At 37.8% G+C, this 18,522-nt stretch overlaps 1 protein-coding gene across 1 annotated transcript in view; it reads left to right on the top strand.

Moving 5' to 3' along the window:
• The window catches only part of LOC103185325 (zinc finger C3H1 domain-containing protein), a 39,366-nt gene extending 21,084 nt beyond the window's left edge, over positions 1-18,282 (top strand). The window contains exons 16-35 of the mRNA XM_042335059.1: positions 166-275; positions 3,029-3,160; positions 3,733-3,854; positions 4,096-4,197; positions 5,156-5,281; positions 6,486-6,672; positions 8,593-8,779; positions 8,967-9,158; positions 9,909-10,149; positions 10,237-10,342; positions 10,523-10,721; positions 11,171-11,265; positions 13,455-13,565; positions 14,258-14,362; positions 14,499-14,664; positions 15,565-15,665; positions 15,942-16,043; positions 16,451-16,490; positions 17,086-17,148; positions 17,366-18,282. Of these exons, the coding sequence (XP_042190993.1) occupies positions 166-275; positions 3,029-3,160; positions 3,733-3,854; positions 4,096-4,197; positions 5,156-5,281; positions 6,486-6,672; positions 8,593-8,779; positions 8,967-9,158; positions 9,909-10,149; positions 10,237-10,342; positions 10,523-10,721; positions 11,171-11,265; positions 13,455-13,565; positions 14,258-14,362; positions 14,499-14,664; positions 15,565-15,665; positions 15,942-16,043; positions 16,451-16,490; positions 17,086-17,148; positions 17,366-17,497 (2,619 nt within the window). The 3' untranslated portion in view covers positions 17,498-18,282. The remainder of the gene's footprint in view (positions 1-165; positions 276-3,028; positions 3,161-3,732; positions 3,855-4,095; positions 4,198-5,155; positions 5,282-6,485; positions 6,673-8,592; positions 8,780-8,966; positions 9,159-9,908; positions 10,150-10,236; positions 10,343-10,522; positions 10,722-11,170; positions 11,266-13,454; positions 13,566-14,257; positions 14,363-14,498; positions 14,665-15,564; positions 15,666-15,941; positions 16,044-16,450; positions 16,491-17,085; positions 17,149-17,365) is intronic.
• Positions 18,283-18,522: the final 240 nt, after the last annotated feature.

Genomic DNA, 18,522 nt, shown 5'->3' with positions numbered 1-18,522 from the left:
TTATCAAATGCAAGGATGTTTTCTCTACTTTTTCAACCTTGGCCTTCCTACTAGGTTTTCAGACTACTTTGTGCTTACGTTACAAGCATTTGCTTTCAAAGTATTTCTACATCTTAGATTGTCCATACCTTTTTAATAGGTTTGAATTGTTTCTTGACTATTCAGGAGATTCCTGTGGATCTGGATGCAGTGTTAACGCTGTCGAGACACGTTGACTTAAAACCAACGCCATTTGGACCATATAATAGTCCTCTTCTGGTCTTCAAATCTTACAGGTATGAAAGAGAAATGTAGAGTTCATAGAAATTCAATAGAACACTTTGGTTTTTTGAAGCAAATGCGTGTAAAAAATATGTTCATTTCAGAACGAACATATTTCCATAGAATCTCAAAAAATGAGGAGGAGAAAAAATATATAATAGGTTTTAAATTTAAGGTTTTAAATTTAAGAAGAGCCAATTTTGCTGATATGAGAGAATTTAGCCAAAATAAACTGGGAAATTAGACTTAAGGATTTGACAGTAGACCAGCAATGGCAGACGTTTAAGGAGATAGTCAAAATTTCCAGCGAGCACGTATTCCTTTGAGGAATAAGAATGCCTCGGGAAAGGTGGCCCAACTAGAGCAGTTAGGAAAAGTATAAGTTAAAGGAAGAAGCCTATAAAACAGCTAAGATGAGTAGTAAACCCGAGGATTGGGAGAACTTTAGGGATCAACAAAGGAGAACCAAAAAAGTGATTAAGAGGGAGAAAATGGAATATGAGGGCAAACTAGCGAGGAACATAAAGACAGACTGCAAGAGGTTTTATAAATATATAAAGAGGAAGAGGCTGTCAAGGATATGGTGGGTCCGCTACAGGCCGAGAAGGGGGGAATTATAGTAGGGGACAAAGACATGGCAGAATCATTAAACAAGTACTTTGCTACTGTCTTCACCTTAGAAGACACTAAAAACCTACCAAGAATAGAGGGGAACCAAGAAGAAAATGTTAGTGAGCTATTTGGAGGAATTAATATTAATAAAGGAATGGTTTTAGGTAAATTATCAGGTCTTAAAATTGATAAATCTCCTGGACCTGATGGCCTACATCCTAGGGTTTTAAAAGAGGTGGCTACTGAGATAGTGGATGGCTTGTCTTTGATCTTCCAAAATTCTCTGGATTCTGGAACGGTTCCCATTGATTGGAAGATTGCAAACGTGACACCACTATTTAAGAAGGGTGGGAGAGAAAAGATGGGGAACTATAGACCAGTTAGTCTGACTTCAGTGGTAGGGAAAATTCTTGAGTCCTTAATTAAGGATGTCGTTATGGGATTCCTGGAAGACCATAACAAGATTAGGCAGAGTCAACATGGCTTTACAAAAGGGAAGTCATGCTTAACTAATCTTTTAGAGTTTTTTGAAGATGTATCTAGCAGGTTATATAGGGGGGAACCAGTAGATGTAGTATATTTAGATTTTAAAAAGGCATTTGACAAAGTGCCACACAAAAGGCTATTGCACAAGGTTAAGGCCCATGGGATTAATGGGAACATATTAGCATGGATTGAAGAGTGGCTAACGGGTAGAAAACAGAGAGTAGGGAAAAACGGGTCATTCTCGAATTGGCAGGATGTGACTAGTGGAGTGCCACAAGGATCAGTGCTTGGGCCTCAGCTATTTACAATTTACATCAATGATCTGGACGAGGACATTGAATGTAACGTATCTAAATTCGCGGATGACACTAAACTAGGTGGGAGAGTAAGCTCTGAGGATGAACCAAAAAGATTGCAACGGGATATAGATAGGCTAGGGGAGTAGGTGGCAGATGGAATTTAATGTGGAGAAGTGTGAAGTTATTCACCTAGGTAGAAAAACAGATTAGATAGTGTTAGTGTGCAGAGGGATTTGGGTGTCCTTGTACACCAGTCTCAAAAAGTTAGTTTGCAGGTGCAGCAAGCAACTTAAGAAGGCGAACGGCATGTTAGCGTTCATTGCAAAAGGTTTAGAGTACAAGAGTAGGGAAGTCTTGCTGCAACTATATAGGGCCTTGGTGAGACCGCACCTAGAGTATTGTGTGCAGTTTTGGTCTCCTTATTTAAAAAAGGACATACTTGCCCTCGAGGGGGTGCAGCGTAGATTCACTAGGTTAGTTCCTGGGATGAGGGGACTGACCTATGAGGATAGGCTGAATAAACTAGGGCTGTATTCTCTAGAGTACAGAAGAATTAGGGGAGATCTTATTGAAACATATAAGATTCTTAAAGGGCTGGATAAAGTAGACACGGAGGGTCTGTCTCCCCTGGTGGGAGAATCTATAACCAGGGGTCACAGTCTTAAAATTAAGGGTCAGCCTTTTAGAACAGAGTTGAGGAAACATTTCTTCACTCAGAGGGTAGTGAATTTATGGAATTCACTACCCCAGAAGGCTGTAGATGCTCAGTCCTTGAACATCTTCAAGGCTGAGACTGATAGATTTTTAAAAAACAGAGGGATTAGGGGATATGGGGATAGGGCAGGTAATTAGAGTTAGGTCTGAAGATCAGCCATGATTTTATCAAATGGCGGGGCAGGCTCGAGGGGCCAAATGGCCTACTCCTGTTCCTAATTCTTATGTTCTTATAATAAAAGTAATGTGTAATGTGGGGAAGTAATGTGTAATGTAGATCAGTCCGCATCTGAAAGTTGGGTCATGATTTCATTGTAAAACTTTACCAGTGACTAGAACTGTTGAGCTGGAGAATCTCCTTTAGTGGATCGAGGAGGGTAAACGGCATCAGGCAAACAATTCAGAGACTAGGTAGAACTTGAAAAATGAAAAGTACTAACTACATACTAAGAGGCAAATGATGAGATCATTGACAGATTGTGAACTACTGCAATGAGGCATCAAACTGAAAAGCTTAACATATACCCACCTGACAGTGAGCTCCTGGTCTATATGCTGCAGCTCTGCCCCTGAAATTTGTTTTTATTTAGTGGATTTATTTATCTGTTCTGTGCCAACATTGAACTTTTGTAAATTGAAGTCTCTCCTTTGAATAGATTCAGTCCGTACTTTCGCAACAAGGAGAAACTTCTCATCAGTTCAGTTTCCTACAGTAACTTGATAGAGGCCAAGCAATGTTTCTGCCGTTTTGATTTAACGGGTACCTGCAACGATGATGAATGTCAGTGGTAGGTATCCTCTGGTAATGGTCTTTTTTCTAGAAAAGTTGTTATAGTGCGAGATAAATAGGCAATTGGTGCGATTTGGTAAGATGTGTTCTGATAGAATGTTATAATAATGCCAATTTTTAATATGTGATAGATTTTTCTTTCACAAATAGCTTTTTTTGAAGGGGGGAGATGGCGGTGAAAACTTTTAATGGTTAAATTTCCTGTTAGACTAAAGTTCTAATAGTATATTTAAACCTTTAAAGAGTTGTCAATAGCACAGGGATGAGGTTGCCGAATGCTGCAGTCTTCTGTCAAGCTGTAACTTGTGGTCCCCAGCTATAGCTATGAGTTTGATCATTTTAAAAGTGAATGGAATGCATCAGGCTAACATGGATGGTCATTACTGAAGCTGGTGTTTATTTTTAGAAGTATTTAAGAATTGTACCATTCAATCACATTGCAAGCACTAGTTTGTTTGTGGCAGTGTGTACCACAATAGAACTTTGTGACGTTTAACTTAGTATTCGATAACATAATAAAGGGAGATTCATAAACACATTGGCAATCTGGAATATTTTACTTTGCTCTAGGCAACACATGCGAGACTGCACTTTGAGCCGAAACCAGCTTTTTCAGGATCTTCTTTCATATGATTTATCTCTGGTTGGATGTACAGATTCAAGTACAGATGAAAAGATTAGGATTGCAGCAGGTAATTTTAGTTATTAAATAGGTATTATTTAAAAGGAATTAATCCATGTGTCAAAATATTTAGAATCTGAATGTTCCATAAGAAATGTTGCTTGATTTTGTCTTATTGTAATCTTTTGTCAAAAAGCTTTATGTACTGTGTGGCATGGTAAGTTATTCTAATGCCAGTTTTTTGAGGAATGTCGCATGATAAAATGTGTAAAGAGCAGAGTTAATTGTGCATCACTTTTTTTAATTTAAAGAAAATTATGTGGACAAGCAATTTGGTAAAAACAAAGATCGTATGACTACTGATGAGATGGCTGTTTTGCTCGTCAGCAAAGTAAATGAGAGTTCTGGCCATAGTAAGTATTGCACATGTATTTTACTGTAGCTAATCATTAAATATTATGTATACCTAGTGAAGTTTTTCTTTAATATATTTCATATATCAGAGGTAAATAATTTAGTCAACAGAAACATTGCAGGGGCATTTATTCCTTCAAGGGATTTTTAAAGAATCTCCTTTGCTTTATAAGACCATTGCAATGCAACACAATTCCATGTTTAGAAAGAGGCTTTGAGCATTATACCTCCTCTTCATCCTCAAATGCAAAGTAGAAATAAATCCTGATTCCTACCATGGGGTGTTCATTAGTGAATGTTGTTTTCCTACTCAATTTGTAGATTACTTCTCTCTCCTGATTGGCATGAGTTACTATGTTGCAGAGTAAGGGGGAAATAGCAGCTCCTACATCTTAATATAAGGACTGATGTGTAAATAATCTGAATTAATAATACTTGCATTTGATATAGCGCTTTTCACATCTTCTCAACGTCTTAAAGTGCTTCACAGAATAGACTGTAAAGTGAATTGACTGTATATTTGTGGGCAAAATGTGGCAGCCAATTGCGCACAGGAGTGTCCCACAAACAGTCGTGGATTGAAATAACCAATTTATTTCTTTTGAGAGATTATTATCAGGCGTGTGGAGTAATTAATCTCTATAATTCACCGAATTGCACTTTCATGCTTGAATAATCAGAAAAGTATCATCATACATTTGGATCATTCAGATTTAAAATGCTTTGGAATGATTTTGAAAAGTGTATCAAGGCAAAAATGTAATCCATTGTGAATTATGAGCCAGTCTGGTTTCTGAATTGAACTGAAGTTCGTTTGCTGAACGTTGTCCCTACATATGTTTCCCAAACTGATCTCTTCTAGGTCTTTAGGAATGTTAAGGTTTATAATTAAAGGACAAAGTTTGAATGTTTATAATTCAGCGCTGTAGTAAAAGAATGCTGTTGGACTTGTTTCAGCACCTCCTTTCACAACGTTCAAAGACCGAAGGAAATGGAGGCCAAAGCTTTTAAGAAAGCCAGTTTCTGAATGCAGTACCAGTAGCAACAGTGACGACGAACAAAATTCTGGATCAATAAGATATGGTATGAATAACGCTTCTGTAGATAAGATTAGAACAGGCTGCTAAAAATGTAGCAACGGTGGCATTCGTTTTAGTTTTGTAATCTTTCAGTGATGAGATTTTATCTTGATTGAATACAAAGGCATCAGTTCTTTTTACAGACATGGTGGTTCATTTATAAAGCACTGCACAAACAAAATGACTCATCTGTGCATTGTTTCGTTTATGGTGTGATTTTTAAAAGTGTGGTCTTTCATCTGCCTCTGATAGTACACGATCCTGATAAAGTAGAATTGTACAATATTTATTTGTATATGATAAATTTCCCACTCCTTGTTCAACATGTTTTCCACGTAATGGCGAAAGAAAAACATCAACAGGACACCTAGTATTCACCTATATTCATGTGAAAATCGTGCAGTTTCTGTTTATTTAGCAGGGTAAGAATGGCTGAGTTCCTTGAACTGTGTATTTGACTATAAATTTGCATTCCGACTGAATTCTGTTTCTAAAGTTCAGTGGTGACAGGAGCGTGTGTAACCAAAAGAGTATGCATTTCATGGGCAATTAATGAGAAGGTGTGGCAGTGTATGAGTAATAGTCTCGGTTAAAAAAATAAGGTGAGTCAAAATCAATGCTGGACTGAAACCAGATCAGGACATCTTCAATAAATGTTATCTTATATAATTAACAGTGTATGCTTCAGAGCTGAATGAATAGTTGGCACAACAGATTTGTTTGCTGAACCATTTAAGCAATTCAATCAAACTAATTTGACCTGTCCTGGCCAACAATACCCGAAAATAAAATTGAGCGTTCACTTCATGGCTGTTTTGTGGGACATTACTGTGCACAAAATGGCTGCACCTACGAGATGCAGATTGGGTATCAAATGCTATTATTATATTGTTAATATTTTGTGATCCTGCTTAAGCTCTCTTCAAATTAGTTTGCTATTGGACCGGATTTGAAATGTTAGAGAATTCTGATTTAACTATTCAAAGCCATCCCCTTGGTGTCCTCAACATTCAAAGCTGCATCATATATGTGACTGTCAATCCATGACCTACATTTTGCACCTCAACCAGGATGTCATTGCTGTGAACAACTGATTTCTGTCATAGCTTGCATTCCCTGTATGCTTCAGTCATCATTCTTCACTGTGGTCTTGATGCTTTTTTGCTTTGAGTCCTTTTTTTTAATGTAAACACTATTTTGTCTTTCAGCTAAGACTCTTGAAAATCCATGGTGTAAGACGCAAGCTTTGGACACAGTTATTACTCCAGATGATGTTCGGTATTTTACAATGGAAACGGATGACATTGCCAATTTAGAAACAAGTGTGACAGATAATCCTCAAGATGTGCAGCTTTGGATTAAACTTACATACAAATATATGAATCAGAAGGAAGGGTGAGTGCTTTTTCTTTAGCAGTTTTCAGGACTGATTTAGATCAGAAAGAATTAGAGACTGAAATGTATTTTGTCTTAATTGTTGATCTGTTTAAAGATGCTATTCTCTTAGTGACACAACATGTCCACATCGGATGGTTCCAGAAGAAAAAAATCCAATAAAGTCCCAGCAACTGGTGCTTTATGAAACCACATCCTAAAGGAGCTATTCCCTAAATTCAAATTACTAAAATTATTTAAACATGGTCTGAAAGCTGAACATTTGTTATAAGGTAAACCAATACAAAAATGTTGCTAGTTCTCTCCTCAAAGACTTGAGTGGGATATCGCAGCTAAATTGGTTGTGCTTTGATCCATCCAAAATATGTACTCATATACCCTCCAGCAGGAGTTGCAAAATAGTGACGAGTAAGCCTGGTTCCTGCATCTTTGCCTTCCAACCCAGTTTATCCCTGAGGCCAATTGCAGTTCTATCCTCTTCTTTCTGATCTGCAGATTAAGTTAACTCCACGCTGAGTTTGCTGGTTTCAGCCTGGGCTGCATGTGGGGGAGAGGGTCTAAATCGGTTCCAGCCTTTCCAATGGGTACAGAGGACAGCCAGTGTTTTGTCAAACCAAACGGCAGCGTGAGGAAGCTGGGGATCAGGAGTAGAGGGGCATATGCCAGTGGGGGAGTTAGAAAAATAATTGGATGACACTAAATTTTAAACAAATGTATTAACAGAATGTATTTTTAAAGTTATATAGTGTGGGGGTAGTGAAGTTGCAACAGTGTGAAATATCAGGGCTGATTTTATTTCAAGGCTTAACTAAACTGTTTGAAATAATTCCAAGTACAAGATAAGAATTGTAAAATAAATAAGTGGAAAAAGATGTTTTGTGTTTTTAAATTTTGAACGCACTACTGAATAACCACGTTCTTATCATACCACACGTTTGCTGTAATGTAACTTTACTGCAAAATTTAATTAGAAACTTAGTAGTAGAATGCTCAACGTTCGTTTGGTTTGAGAAAATTGTTTTAACTGTGGCCTTAATTAAGGTTCAGTAATTTGTCTCCTTCACATTCTTCAGATTCTTCTTAACCCAGAACTGGCATTGAATGTGTGACCTTAACATTTATCAATAAGGCTGTGAGGTTAAAATCAAATATTGTAGTCTCTGCCACAAAAAATAGTGTGGAGATAAAAATGTAAACTTAATAACAGTTGTGAAAGGTATCTTATGCGATTGTGATTCCAGTCCACACTTCAGCATTTAATGCAATGAATTAGGAAACTTGCAACTCCTTTTTAGGCGTTCTACAAAAACCAAATGGCTTCCTATTCTGTAAACATTCTAGGAAATAACTGAACTTTCTTTTAAAGTGTCTTTGTGTACTTCTAATTTTAAAACAAATCCATAAAATAGTTAAATTTGCCCAAATACTGTGTGTTTTAAAATGTAGTACAAGGTGTTTTGTCAGTAGATGGCACTGATGCCCTTTTGATTGTAACTTGAATTTTGTGTTCGAGTAAATTATTGTATCTCTGGGAAGGGATGGGAGAAAAGCTGAATAAAAATGCTGCTTTCCTATTCATGCTTCTCTTGCTTTGAAATAAAACATACTGATTTTAGATGGGTGGGAGTGCGGAAAATGTTTTCTTCGTTTCCCCTTCAAATAAATAAAATACAGAGGGAGAGTGGGAATAGAAACTGGTTATTCAAGGGTTTGGGTTCTTTCCTCTCAACCCCTCCTCTCTCTCTCTCTCTCTCTCTCTCTCTCTCCTTTGCTTGGCATTCATCTCCAGCTAAATATTCAGATCATGTGATAAATAACTAGCAAAGAGCCTGTCTGCTCGGTGACGCACAAAGCTTAATTTTAATAAGGTATTTTATGTTGATGGTTTCACCAAAACCTCTCCTCGTCTCTTTCTGTTAGGTCGCCGACAGAATGTCTGGATTCCGCGTTGAACGCTTTAGCTCGAGCCCTTGAAATTAATCGAGGAAATCCTGAGATTTGGTGCCATTACCTCAACTTATTCTCAAAGCGTGGCACAAAGGAAGAGGTGCAGGAAATGTGTGAGACTGCTGTACAATACGCTCCTGATTACGATGTTTGGTGGACTGTAAGTACTGAGTTGCTGCCTGTTTATCAATATTTGTTCGTTTGAAAGAGTTTTTAAGTTTACTATCACTATTTATAATTCACAAATAAATAAACATTAGACAATGGCATGCTGGAAGCCCAGAAAATTCATATTAATTCACTTTTCTTTCTCTTTCCCCCCCCCCACCCCTCCCCAATCTGTACAGTATCTTATGCTGGAGAACTCGTTTGATGGAAAGGACTACGTGTGTAGCAGAATTGTGCAGTTCCTCACCGAAACAGTAGAGGGATCCCAAAAAACAGAACTTCTTTCCTTCCAGCTGCTTGAATCCCTCCTTTTTCGGGTACAATTAAGCCTGTTTATTGGAAGGCAACAGAATGCTTTGGCTATCTTCCAGGTGTGTGTCTTAATTCATGACCAGTTTTGGGGGTCTAATGTATAATTTAAACTCATTAATCTCACGAGTGACTGATATACATTTGCAAGGTTCTTTTCTTTAATATTACCAATTAGAATATTCTGAAATGTGATTTCGCCTTAACCATTATTTAAAAATGATTTGTGGTCCAATTTTTGTCTTCCCATTGGCATATGCCTCTATTCCACGTCCCCAGCTTTCTCCTGGTGCTGCTTGTCTTCTGGAGCCCCACTCAAATAGCCATTGTTTGTTTAGCAGTGTCAGCAGGCCACTTGACTGTAGAACGCAGCACATCTGAGACTGACCTCTCCTCCCCCCCGCTGGCATACACACTCCCAAGTAGAGTGCTGTAGAGAGACCAGGAGCAGGAACCCTGGCAGTTTTTCCCCTCCTGCACCCTGGGAAGCTGTGGTGAATTTACCTTACCCCTGTTGCCTAGTTGAGACCAGCAAATTTGAACCATTGAAAGGTCCATCAGATGCAGCTCCATCGGGGCTACTCCTGACTTCACCAGATTTCATGTCTCTACCTGAGATACCAGTTACTGAAAGTCTCAGTGCAGAAATTAGTAATTGTGTGACCATTCATTTGATTATTTTAATATCAAGATTTTGTTGGTCTCATTGGGAGTTCATATGAATACAGCTATTCACTTCCTATATTGGTGGCTGTTCTTCAATCATACAAAGTGAGGTGGAATACAGTTACCATTGTTGACATGTTTTACAGAATGCTTTGAAAGCCTCTGATGGTAACAGAAGTGTGGCCGAATATTTGACTGCAAATGATTGCTGCCTGGCATGGCTTGCCTACATTCACCTCATTGAGTTCAACAGCCTCCCCAATCGATTCTTCAATCCAGCTACTGCCATTCCTTCTAAGATGGTAAATAAGGAAGAGTTCTTGGTCCCTTGGCAAACATCAAAAGACATAAAGACCCATCCTGACACATTACTTGCATTGTTTGAAGGTAATTCAGATATGTTTGCTTTTTAAAATTATTATTTTCTGCTCAACACATTGCAGATGAACTATTGATTTTCTTCCCATATTTCAGACGCTGTCCACAAATGTTCTGATGACAGTCTTTCAGTGGAGGAGAGGATCATTGTGTGTCTTCCAGTTTACCGAAATATGATTGTAGCCCAAAAGCTACTGGGAAGGTAAGGAAATTGACTGTTTCTATATAAATTGTCTAATTTGGTGGTATTGCTGTTTAATGTTCTGTGCTATACAGCAACAGTTTGGAGGGTTTAAGTTGTTTTTATCGAAATTGTGTGAAATCTGATTTTAGTGCATTGTTTCTATTTTACCAAGGTGACTTGATTGATATATTTTCATAGGTGGGAAGCTGCTGAGGATCTTTGCAAGGCACTCCTACAGTCCTGCCCAGCCTGCTACAAGCTTCTTGAACTGCTTGCTGACCTCTATTTAGAAAGAAGTCAGACCGATGATGCTGTGAATGTATGGCTTCATGCATTTCGAAGGAACCCTCACAATGCTCATTTTTTCTATTATACAATCAAGTTCTTCATTTCAGTGGTATGTAATTGTCTTTTTTCATTCCAAATTGATAGAACACTTCCAGATTGCTTACTATGATTGGAGTCGATGTAAGCAAGGGTTTACAATATTTTATTACTGATTGAAATTCAAAGGAGAGTTTAGGGGATGTTTACTGAAATGTGTTCCAATTAAACAAAACTTTATTTTTATACCTGCATCTACAATTTGGTTTAGTTTTGTTTGCTGGGAAGCATATGTGTAGAATTTTATTGATTATTATCTATGATGGAAAAAAATTAAAGAAACTGAATATTTACTACAAATGCCAATTATTGGGGCTTGTAGCTGCATTTGTACATTGAGTCTTGCATGAACAAAATGCAAGGATTATTAAATATTTCTGTTTGAAATGAACGGGTATCTCAAATTATTGCAGTCTTAACTTGCAGGGAAAACTCTCCTTAGTTTAGTGTTCTTTCTTACAGAAACGATTGGATATCATTCCTGGTCTGTTTCAAGAATTTATCATGTCTTTCTTTGACGAGGATGCCTCTGAACACCAACCTGCAGATATTTTACGGTATGTTTTTAACTTGAATTGTAAGATGGTTAAAATAAAATCCAGTGCTCAAGTCATAACTTTACAGTAACAGAATGATCACAATGTGGCTATTTCACCTAAAAATCAAGCACAGAGCAAGAGTAATTCACTGCATTTGGAAGATACTGAACTCTCTCTGCTTGGCAGGCCTGTTCAATTTCGCCCATCCTGCCTGTCCTACCATTGTAAGTCGGACCTTCAGCCTTTCTGTCCTCACCCTCTGAAATCCATCTAGGAATCCCTTCGCCATGCTTCCTTCAAGGTTGTTTCAAGACTTTTTTTTCTGACCGTGCCTTTGGTCATCTTCCCTCCTCCACCCCCTTGCCCTCCACCCCTCTTGATTCCAATCCCCAGCTCGGATGCAAACGTTTGACTGTCCAGCACCTTGAGACTTCCTCCTGATGTGAAAGGCGCTATATAAATGCAGTTTGTTGTTGTTGATATCATTTCCATGTATGATTACACACAAGATTTGAGAGTAAATTCTGAATCTTGCCTCTAAACTTAATGGTAGGTTAGAGACATATTTGTACTGTGGTGACTTGGAACTAAGCAAAGTGCCATACAATGCAATTATAGATTTTGCCCATCCAGAACTGTTTCTAAAAATCACCATTTTAAACTATGTGAGGGTTAGGGTTGTTGTAAGCAGTTTGAAGTGACAAATCCAAGAAGTATTTGGGATATTGAAACAAATTGTATTTTTTTCTCCCCCCCCCCCCCCACCCCGATAGCTTATTGATACCAATATGCTAGATAGGCCTGTAAGAAGGCTGCCAGGTACCAGAGGGAAACTAGTTCTTAAATAACCTTGCCCCAGTATGAGCTAATATCTTCAGAAAAGGAGCGAATTGGGAGTCATGCTTACAAAATAAGGCTACTGTAAACAATAGGGGTGGTGAAAGGCATGTGACTAATGTGATGCCAAGCTCCTAAAGGATTAGGGTATTTTTTCCCCATTTGCTTCTAGAAGTTAAAACAGTAAACTCCTGATAACTTGTCAGTCCATGGGGAAAGAGCTCTGTGACAAGTTATCCTGAGTGGCGAGTTAGGCATATGTATAAATACATAAATAAATGCAGCTGGGATATTGATAGTATGATGGCTTAAGTGGTACGACTAATAATAATAATCCTTGCATTTGATATAGCGCTTTTCACATCTTCTAGACGTCTCAAAGCGCTTCACAGAATATACTGCAAAGTGAATTGACTGTATATTTGTGGGCGAAACGCGGCAGCCAATTGCGCACAGCAGTGTCCCACAAACCGTCATGTTTGAATTAAGCCAGGGTTGAATTATAAGGAGTTTGCCTCTCAATAATGATTAAGGGAGACCATGTCAAAGTGGGTTTGCTCGTGTACTGTTTTGTAAGTGTATAAACGTAATGTGAACCAGAAATGGATCTCTTCAGGAGTGACTTGGACTGCGCGAGAAGCATTGACGACAAACTCCTTTTGAAAAGTGCTTTTGGGGTCTATTCAAGCCATATTTACAGGAGATGTACACTTACTGTTTGTTTTCATAAGTTATGCATGTAATCAATCCCCCCAAACCTCATGTTTAATATTGTGCATAGGATGTAGTATTTGAAATAAGGAAATCACTTTTAGAACTGAGCTTAGTTTAGAGTATGTTTGGCAAAGTAAGCTTGTTTTTGTGCTGAAAGTAAAAGCAGAATATATAGCTCAAATCTAAAGTCCATAAACATCTAAGATCAACTTTTAAATTATTTGAGAATTGCTTACAGAAAGTTCAGCTGTCTTAGCGCTCGGGAGGTTGAATGATTAGATAGCTGCAATTTTTCAGTTATGTACTGTTAGATGCCAGATGTCTGAATAGACGTCTGTCTACAAAATCACATGCTTATATTTCTAGATTTATTTTCTGGTGCCTGCCTTGGCTTAAGACCAGAAGAAATGAGTAAGACTCAATTAGTTTTGTTTAGTTTAAACCTATAGTGAGGTTCATTGCTTATGCTTAAGTGATTCATCCATTGAAGGGCATTTATTTTAGAAAATAAATGATTCCGCTTATTTTTTTAAAACAAGCGTTTTTGATACAAGTATTGATTTGCTATCTGCTGAATTACTGTTGCACATGAGAAGCTAGGAGACCTGACTTTAAAAAGTACAATGTTTTGAAGGCTCTTTTTGTTCTCTTGTCAGCCACATCCTGAACTATCCCATGCCTTATGACTTCAGAGCACCGTCACAAAAGGAACTGTTGAATGGGGAGTTACTGAATACACAGATCCCCTATCTGTGGCTAATCTTCTGGTGAGAAATCCTCTTAACTGGCCTATTCTCAAGCAGAGCATTAAACTTTAATAAATGTCTAGCTATTACTAATGCCTTCTTTTGAACAAGCCCGAAACTGTTACAGATGATAAATTTCTGTATGCATTTGAATTTTACAAGATAAACATTCCCACCCTTAACTTATCTGATACATCAGTACTATTCACTAGCTTGATAGTGAGGTCTACGTCCTAATAGCAAGCTCAAAGGTCACACACCAGCATGGAATGATGGAAAGTGTATCTGTACTTCAGTTTCTCAAATATTAAGAACTTGATTTCAGCTGTTCAACTTTAGGCAATAGCTAGCAGTTCCCCACAGCTAGCGGAAGAATGCTACAGAACTAATGATACTGTTTTAATAGAGCTTTTTCACTTGTTTTGTGGAAGGGGGATGCTCTTGCTTTCAAATTGTAATTCCCTTGTGTTAAGCCAGAGAGTAAGGAGAGAAAACTAGGCTGTATTCCACTGCAGTCAAAGTTGGCTTTACCATGAAAGAATGTACATGGAACAATAAATCTATTTATAAGTGATGGGGAGGAGGGCTGTGAATGTTCTCTGGATTTAATACTAAGTACCATTGTAATACCTGAACAGTGTTGTCTTACTGCAAGTGTTGCAAATCTTAGTATATATTTTCCTCTATTTTCATATTTTACCTATGAAAAATAGCCTGTGGCAATCTATTAATGCAAGCACAAGTGAAACTGTGGACACCTTTGAAGCATCTCTGGGCATAGTTATGCAGCATGAAGTAGTTCAGAAAATCTGGATGGAGTAAGTAGAACATGACAAAACCAACTTCTGTTTCCTAACCTGATTAATGTAGACTTACTGTGTCTGGAATAGTTCTCTTCATGACTGCCATTGTTTTCAGTATGATAATAAAGATGGATGTTTTCTCCGCCCGCAGTTATCTTGTTTTTACCAGTAGCCAGCTCATTGGATCCAAGAACAAGATTCGAGACTTTAAACTGTTTACTGACCTGGTAAATAGATGCCTGGTCACTGTACCCACTAGATTGCCTATCCCATTCAGCTCTGCCAATTACTGGACCAATTATGAGTTTCATAACCAGGTAATGGACTTTCTTTTAGTTCCTAAGATTCCTTCTCTGAGGCACTGTTGCATAGCCTTAGCACCTCAAGTTACATTTGATCTATGGCAAAAATCAGGCAAGAAATTTCAAAAGGTCACGTCTCGGGGGTGATCTTATTGAGGATTTCATGATCCTAAAAGGTATAGATTAACTGATGTTTTCACTGTATTAAAAAATCCAGAGCAATGGGACGCAGACTCCAGCTAGGAAGAGAGAAATTGGACAGTATATTTAGATTAATTATTTTTACGCAGAGGTGATGAATATTTAGAACTAAACTACCGAAGAAGACATTGGAGGCAAATTATGACAGGTAGGTATTTGACAAAGGATTTGATTGTGGAGTATGAGAGGCAGCATAGTTTAGAATTATTTATTTAGTATCATTTATCTGTGGCCAACTTGTCTGACTGCAATAACCTTTTTAGCTCCTATATATTCCTATGTTCCAAAGTATAATACTGATTTATAAGAGAATCAAAAGCACATGGAAACAGAGAATATTCAGAAATGGATAAAGACTGATATGGTGGGGGAAAAAAATAATAAAAGGCATATCACGATCTATGGGATGGGAACATTTCAATCTGCTTGAGTCTTTATTTAGCCGTTTACTTAATTGGGTGGGTCCAGTGCTTTAGGCCCAAATGTCACAGAGGGCATATTCCATTTAATAGGATTTAACACAATGAGTAATCCTGACTTTAGTTCACAGGAATTTTATAACTGTTCTGTAGCTCTCAATCTTAATTGAAGCAGGCAGGATAAGAGGTAGCACAACTGTATTCGATACATCCTTTGTACTTATGCAATATAAAATTGGAAGTGTGCTTTACATGGATATTAAAGATTAACTACATTTGTATAACAATTTTGTAGGTGGTTTCCTTTTATCTGAGCTGCCTCCCTCAATCTGAACATTCCAAAGCCTTGGAGAGATTCCGGTCCATTATGCCTTCTAATGCAGGACTGGCATTGAGGTAGATGCGCAACTGTTTTAAGTTCTTTTAAGTTTTGGTACCGTATGAAAATATTTTTCTTGTGAACATCCAGAATTAGCATGGTTGACGTTTTAGCGGCGTTCTCCTCCGTTTCCTTACAATAAAGAAATGTGGAAATTTAATATTCATGCAGACTTTAAAGTGATCATTTGGTGGCCATATATTAACCTATCCATAGTAATTACTTCTCTTGTGCGCTAAAGGATTTTAATATGGCAGAAGTTATTTTGAACTTTTGGTTTGTCTTTGATACAGGATACTTGAGCATGAATGGAAAGAGGGCAATATCCAGCACCTCAAGTTTCAATCCAAGATGTTTACACAGTGCCTCCCATCCTGCTTGCCAATTTGGAAAATGTAATTGCATATTTTTGCTGATTTTAATTTGTACAGTTTGATTCCTAACCACTCTAAATTGGTGTTGGCCTAAATTTCAATTCTCAGATTAGAAGTTGTAGCTGTTTGTTATACAGCAATTGGGCATTGCCAGTTCAAAAGTTTAAACAGTGGTTCCATTTTTCATTTTAAAAAAATACTCATTGACTTGATTGTATTGTTTAAAAAAAGATCACCGAGCGGTCCCACATCAGGTACAGTCAGATGTAGGGTGAAGCTCCATTAATGTGTCCTAACCCCAACTTTGGAATAGTTTCTTCTAACCAGACTGAGAATATTAACCAAAATATTTATTTTTCATTTGCATAGCATCGATAAACCTGAAAATGTGTTGTTACTAATGTGAACTTTATTCCTCTTTCCATTAGAGCCATTGCCGTTGAAACCATGTTAAAGGGCCAGAATGAAGTAAGTAGCTATGCTTTACACTCTTATTAATGTTCTGGTACGTGAATGTATTCCTCGGTGCTGAACTTTTAGGGTGGGTAAATATAAAGAATTTCAGTGGTTTACTGTTGCTAATTTCGAATATCAAATTTAAGTAGCGTTTATTTGGTGGGTTTTTTCCATACTTTTACTGATCTAAATCCTGTACGCTGAAAGATTGTTTTTTTTTAAAAAAATTACATATGTTTAGGTAAACTTTCACCATGAGTCTTTGGATGAAGAAGGCCCTTTGGCCATTTGGTCTCATCCTTGCAGAATATCAACCCTACTATCTTTCTATGAATGCATCTTGCAGTTAAAGGAGTTTCAAATGAATGGACCATATAGCTGCTGTATGTCAACATTGTTTTTGAAGTGTTTATGATTCTAACTGTTTTGCCCCTTTATTCTCTCCACCCCCCCCCCCCCCCGCTTCATAATTTGGGTCCTCTCCTAATGTCACTTGCCCAGTGTGAATTTCCCCAATCTTAATTAAAGCCATTATAGTTCTGTGTTGTTTCCCTGGTCTACGCAGTGCTCATATAGTGCTCCCAATTGCTATTTGCNTTTTTTCCAGGTTCGACATCTTTACCAGAGAGCTCTCCAGAAGTTACCCCTTTGTGCAACACTTTGGAAAGATGTAAAGTTTCCCACTTCTGTTTTTTCCTTATTGGTTAATATTCTGTATTTTTAAATTTGTGCAGAAGAGATTCAGGTGTTCGACAGACAGTATTTGAGATCTTGTAGTTTGCAAGCGAGATAATACAGATGTTTTATCAAAAAAAAACATTTCCAGTGACAAGGTAGTATTGTTTGGTGACTAGATCTTACTTAAGTATTTCCCCTGTCTTTTTCAGCAACTCTTGTTTGAAGCTTCAGAAGGAGGTAAAACTGATAATCTCAGAAAACTAGTTACCAGGTGCCAGGCGATTGGCGTCAGCTTAGATGAGCTCTTAAATTTAAGCCCTTCCCAGAACAGAGGGCAGTGATACAGAGCATAAAAATCTTTCCACGTCCCCCTCCATAAAGAGAGGTGGCACTTCAAGACTTGGCTGCTCTCTAGCTGACGTCTGCAAATGCAGATAATAATCAGTGGCAAAATACTTGCCGACCGGCTCTCTACTACGTGGTCAAAATCCTTGGGAGTTTACCAACCAGCCACCCAAAGCAAGATCAATTGACTCCTACTTGGCCTCTGTCTGGGCCCTGTCAGATTCACGTAACATCACGTCCGTAAGTATGGTACCTCAAAATGATGAATCTTTTTTCTTTCTTCGTGTTGTGTTGTCTTTACTCTTGACACTCAAACTGATGCATGTAAAATTGGCTCTTTTAGTGCAGTTTTATGCACTTGGAATAGAACAATTAGACATTTTTATTTTATTTTTCTCTTTAAACCTCTGTTGAGATTCTTTATTGCAGGTTTTCAAAAGCAGCAGGTCTCAAAAGAAAAGTGTTACTGCCATGGTGCCAAGTCTGAAGTGACTGGCTGCCAGGTGAAGATTCCAGGAGGGGGCTACATTACTGCCCTTTCTTGTGTGTTCAGTGGACTTGCTGCTGCAGGGACTCTTTGTTTTGTGTCTGTAACATACTTGAAGACAAAACCTCCTGCAGTGGGAAAGTTGAAACGCTAAAATTTATGCATGTCAGTGCATCAGTTCTTGAGGCTGGTCAAAATTTATGTGCAATCTTGTTTTGTGGAAATTTATTTATTTTATGGTTAAAGATAAACTTGAGAGTGAAAAGTATTTGACAAATAAAGTTTTGTACTAAATAACTTTGTAAGTATTCTTATACAGGCAATGTGTTTATATTTGATTATTTTCAATACATGTTTTATCAACAAAAATCAGTGTGGTTCATCTTTTTGCTCACCCAGAACACAAAATGCCTTTCTATATATCACTGCAAAAAAAAACTTGGACCGTCAGTCACATTTCTGAAATCAATAATAAATGTTTGTTTCTCAAGTCTGCACTTCTTTAAAGCAACTAGTTTTGCCAAAGGGTCCACT

The sequence above is a fragment of the Callorhinchus milii genome, unplaced genomic scaffold, assembly GCF_018977255.1.
Source record: "Callorhinchus milii isolate IMCB2004 unplaced genomic scaffold, IMCB_Cmil_1.0 Scaffold5, whole genome shotgun sequence".
Lineage (NCBI taxonomy): Eukaryota > Metazoa > Chordata > Chondrichthyes > Chimaeriformes > Callorhinchidae > Callorhinchus > Callorhinchus milii.
This window is presented reverse-complemented; position numbering and strand designations above follow the sequence as displayed.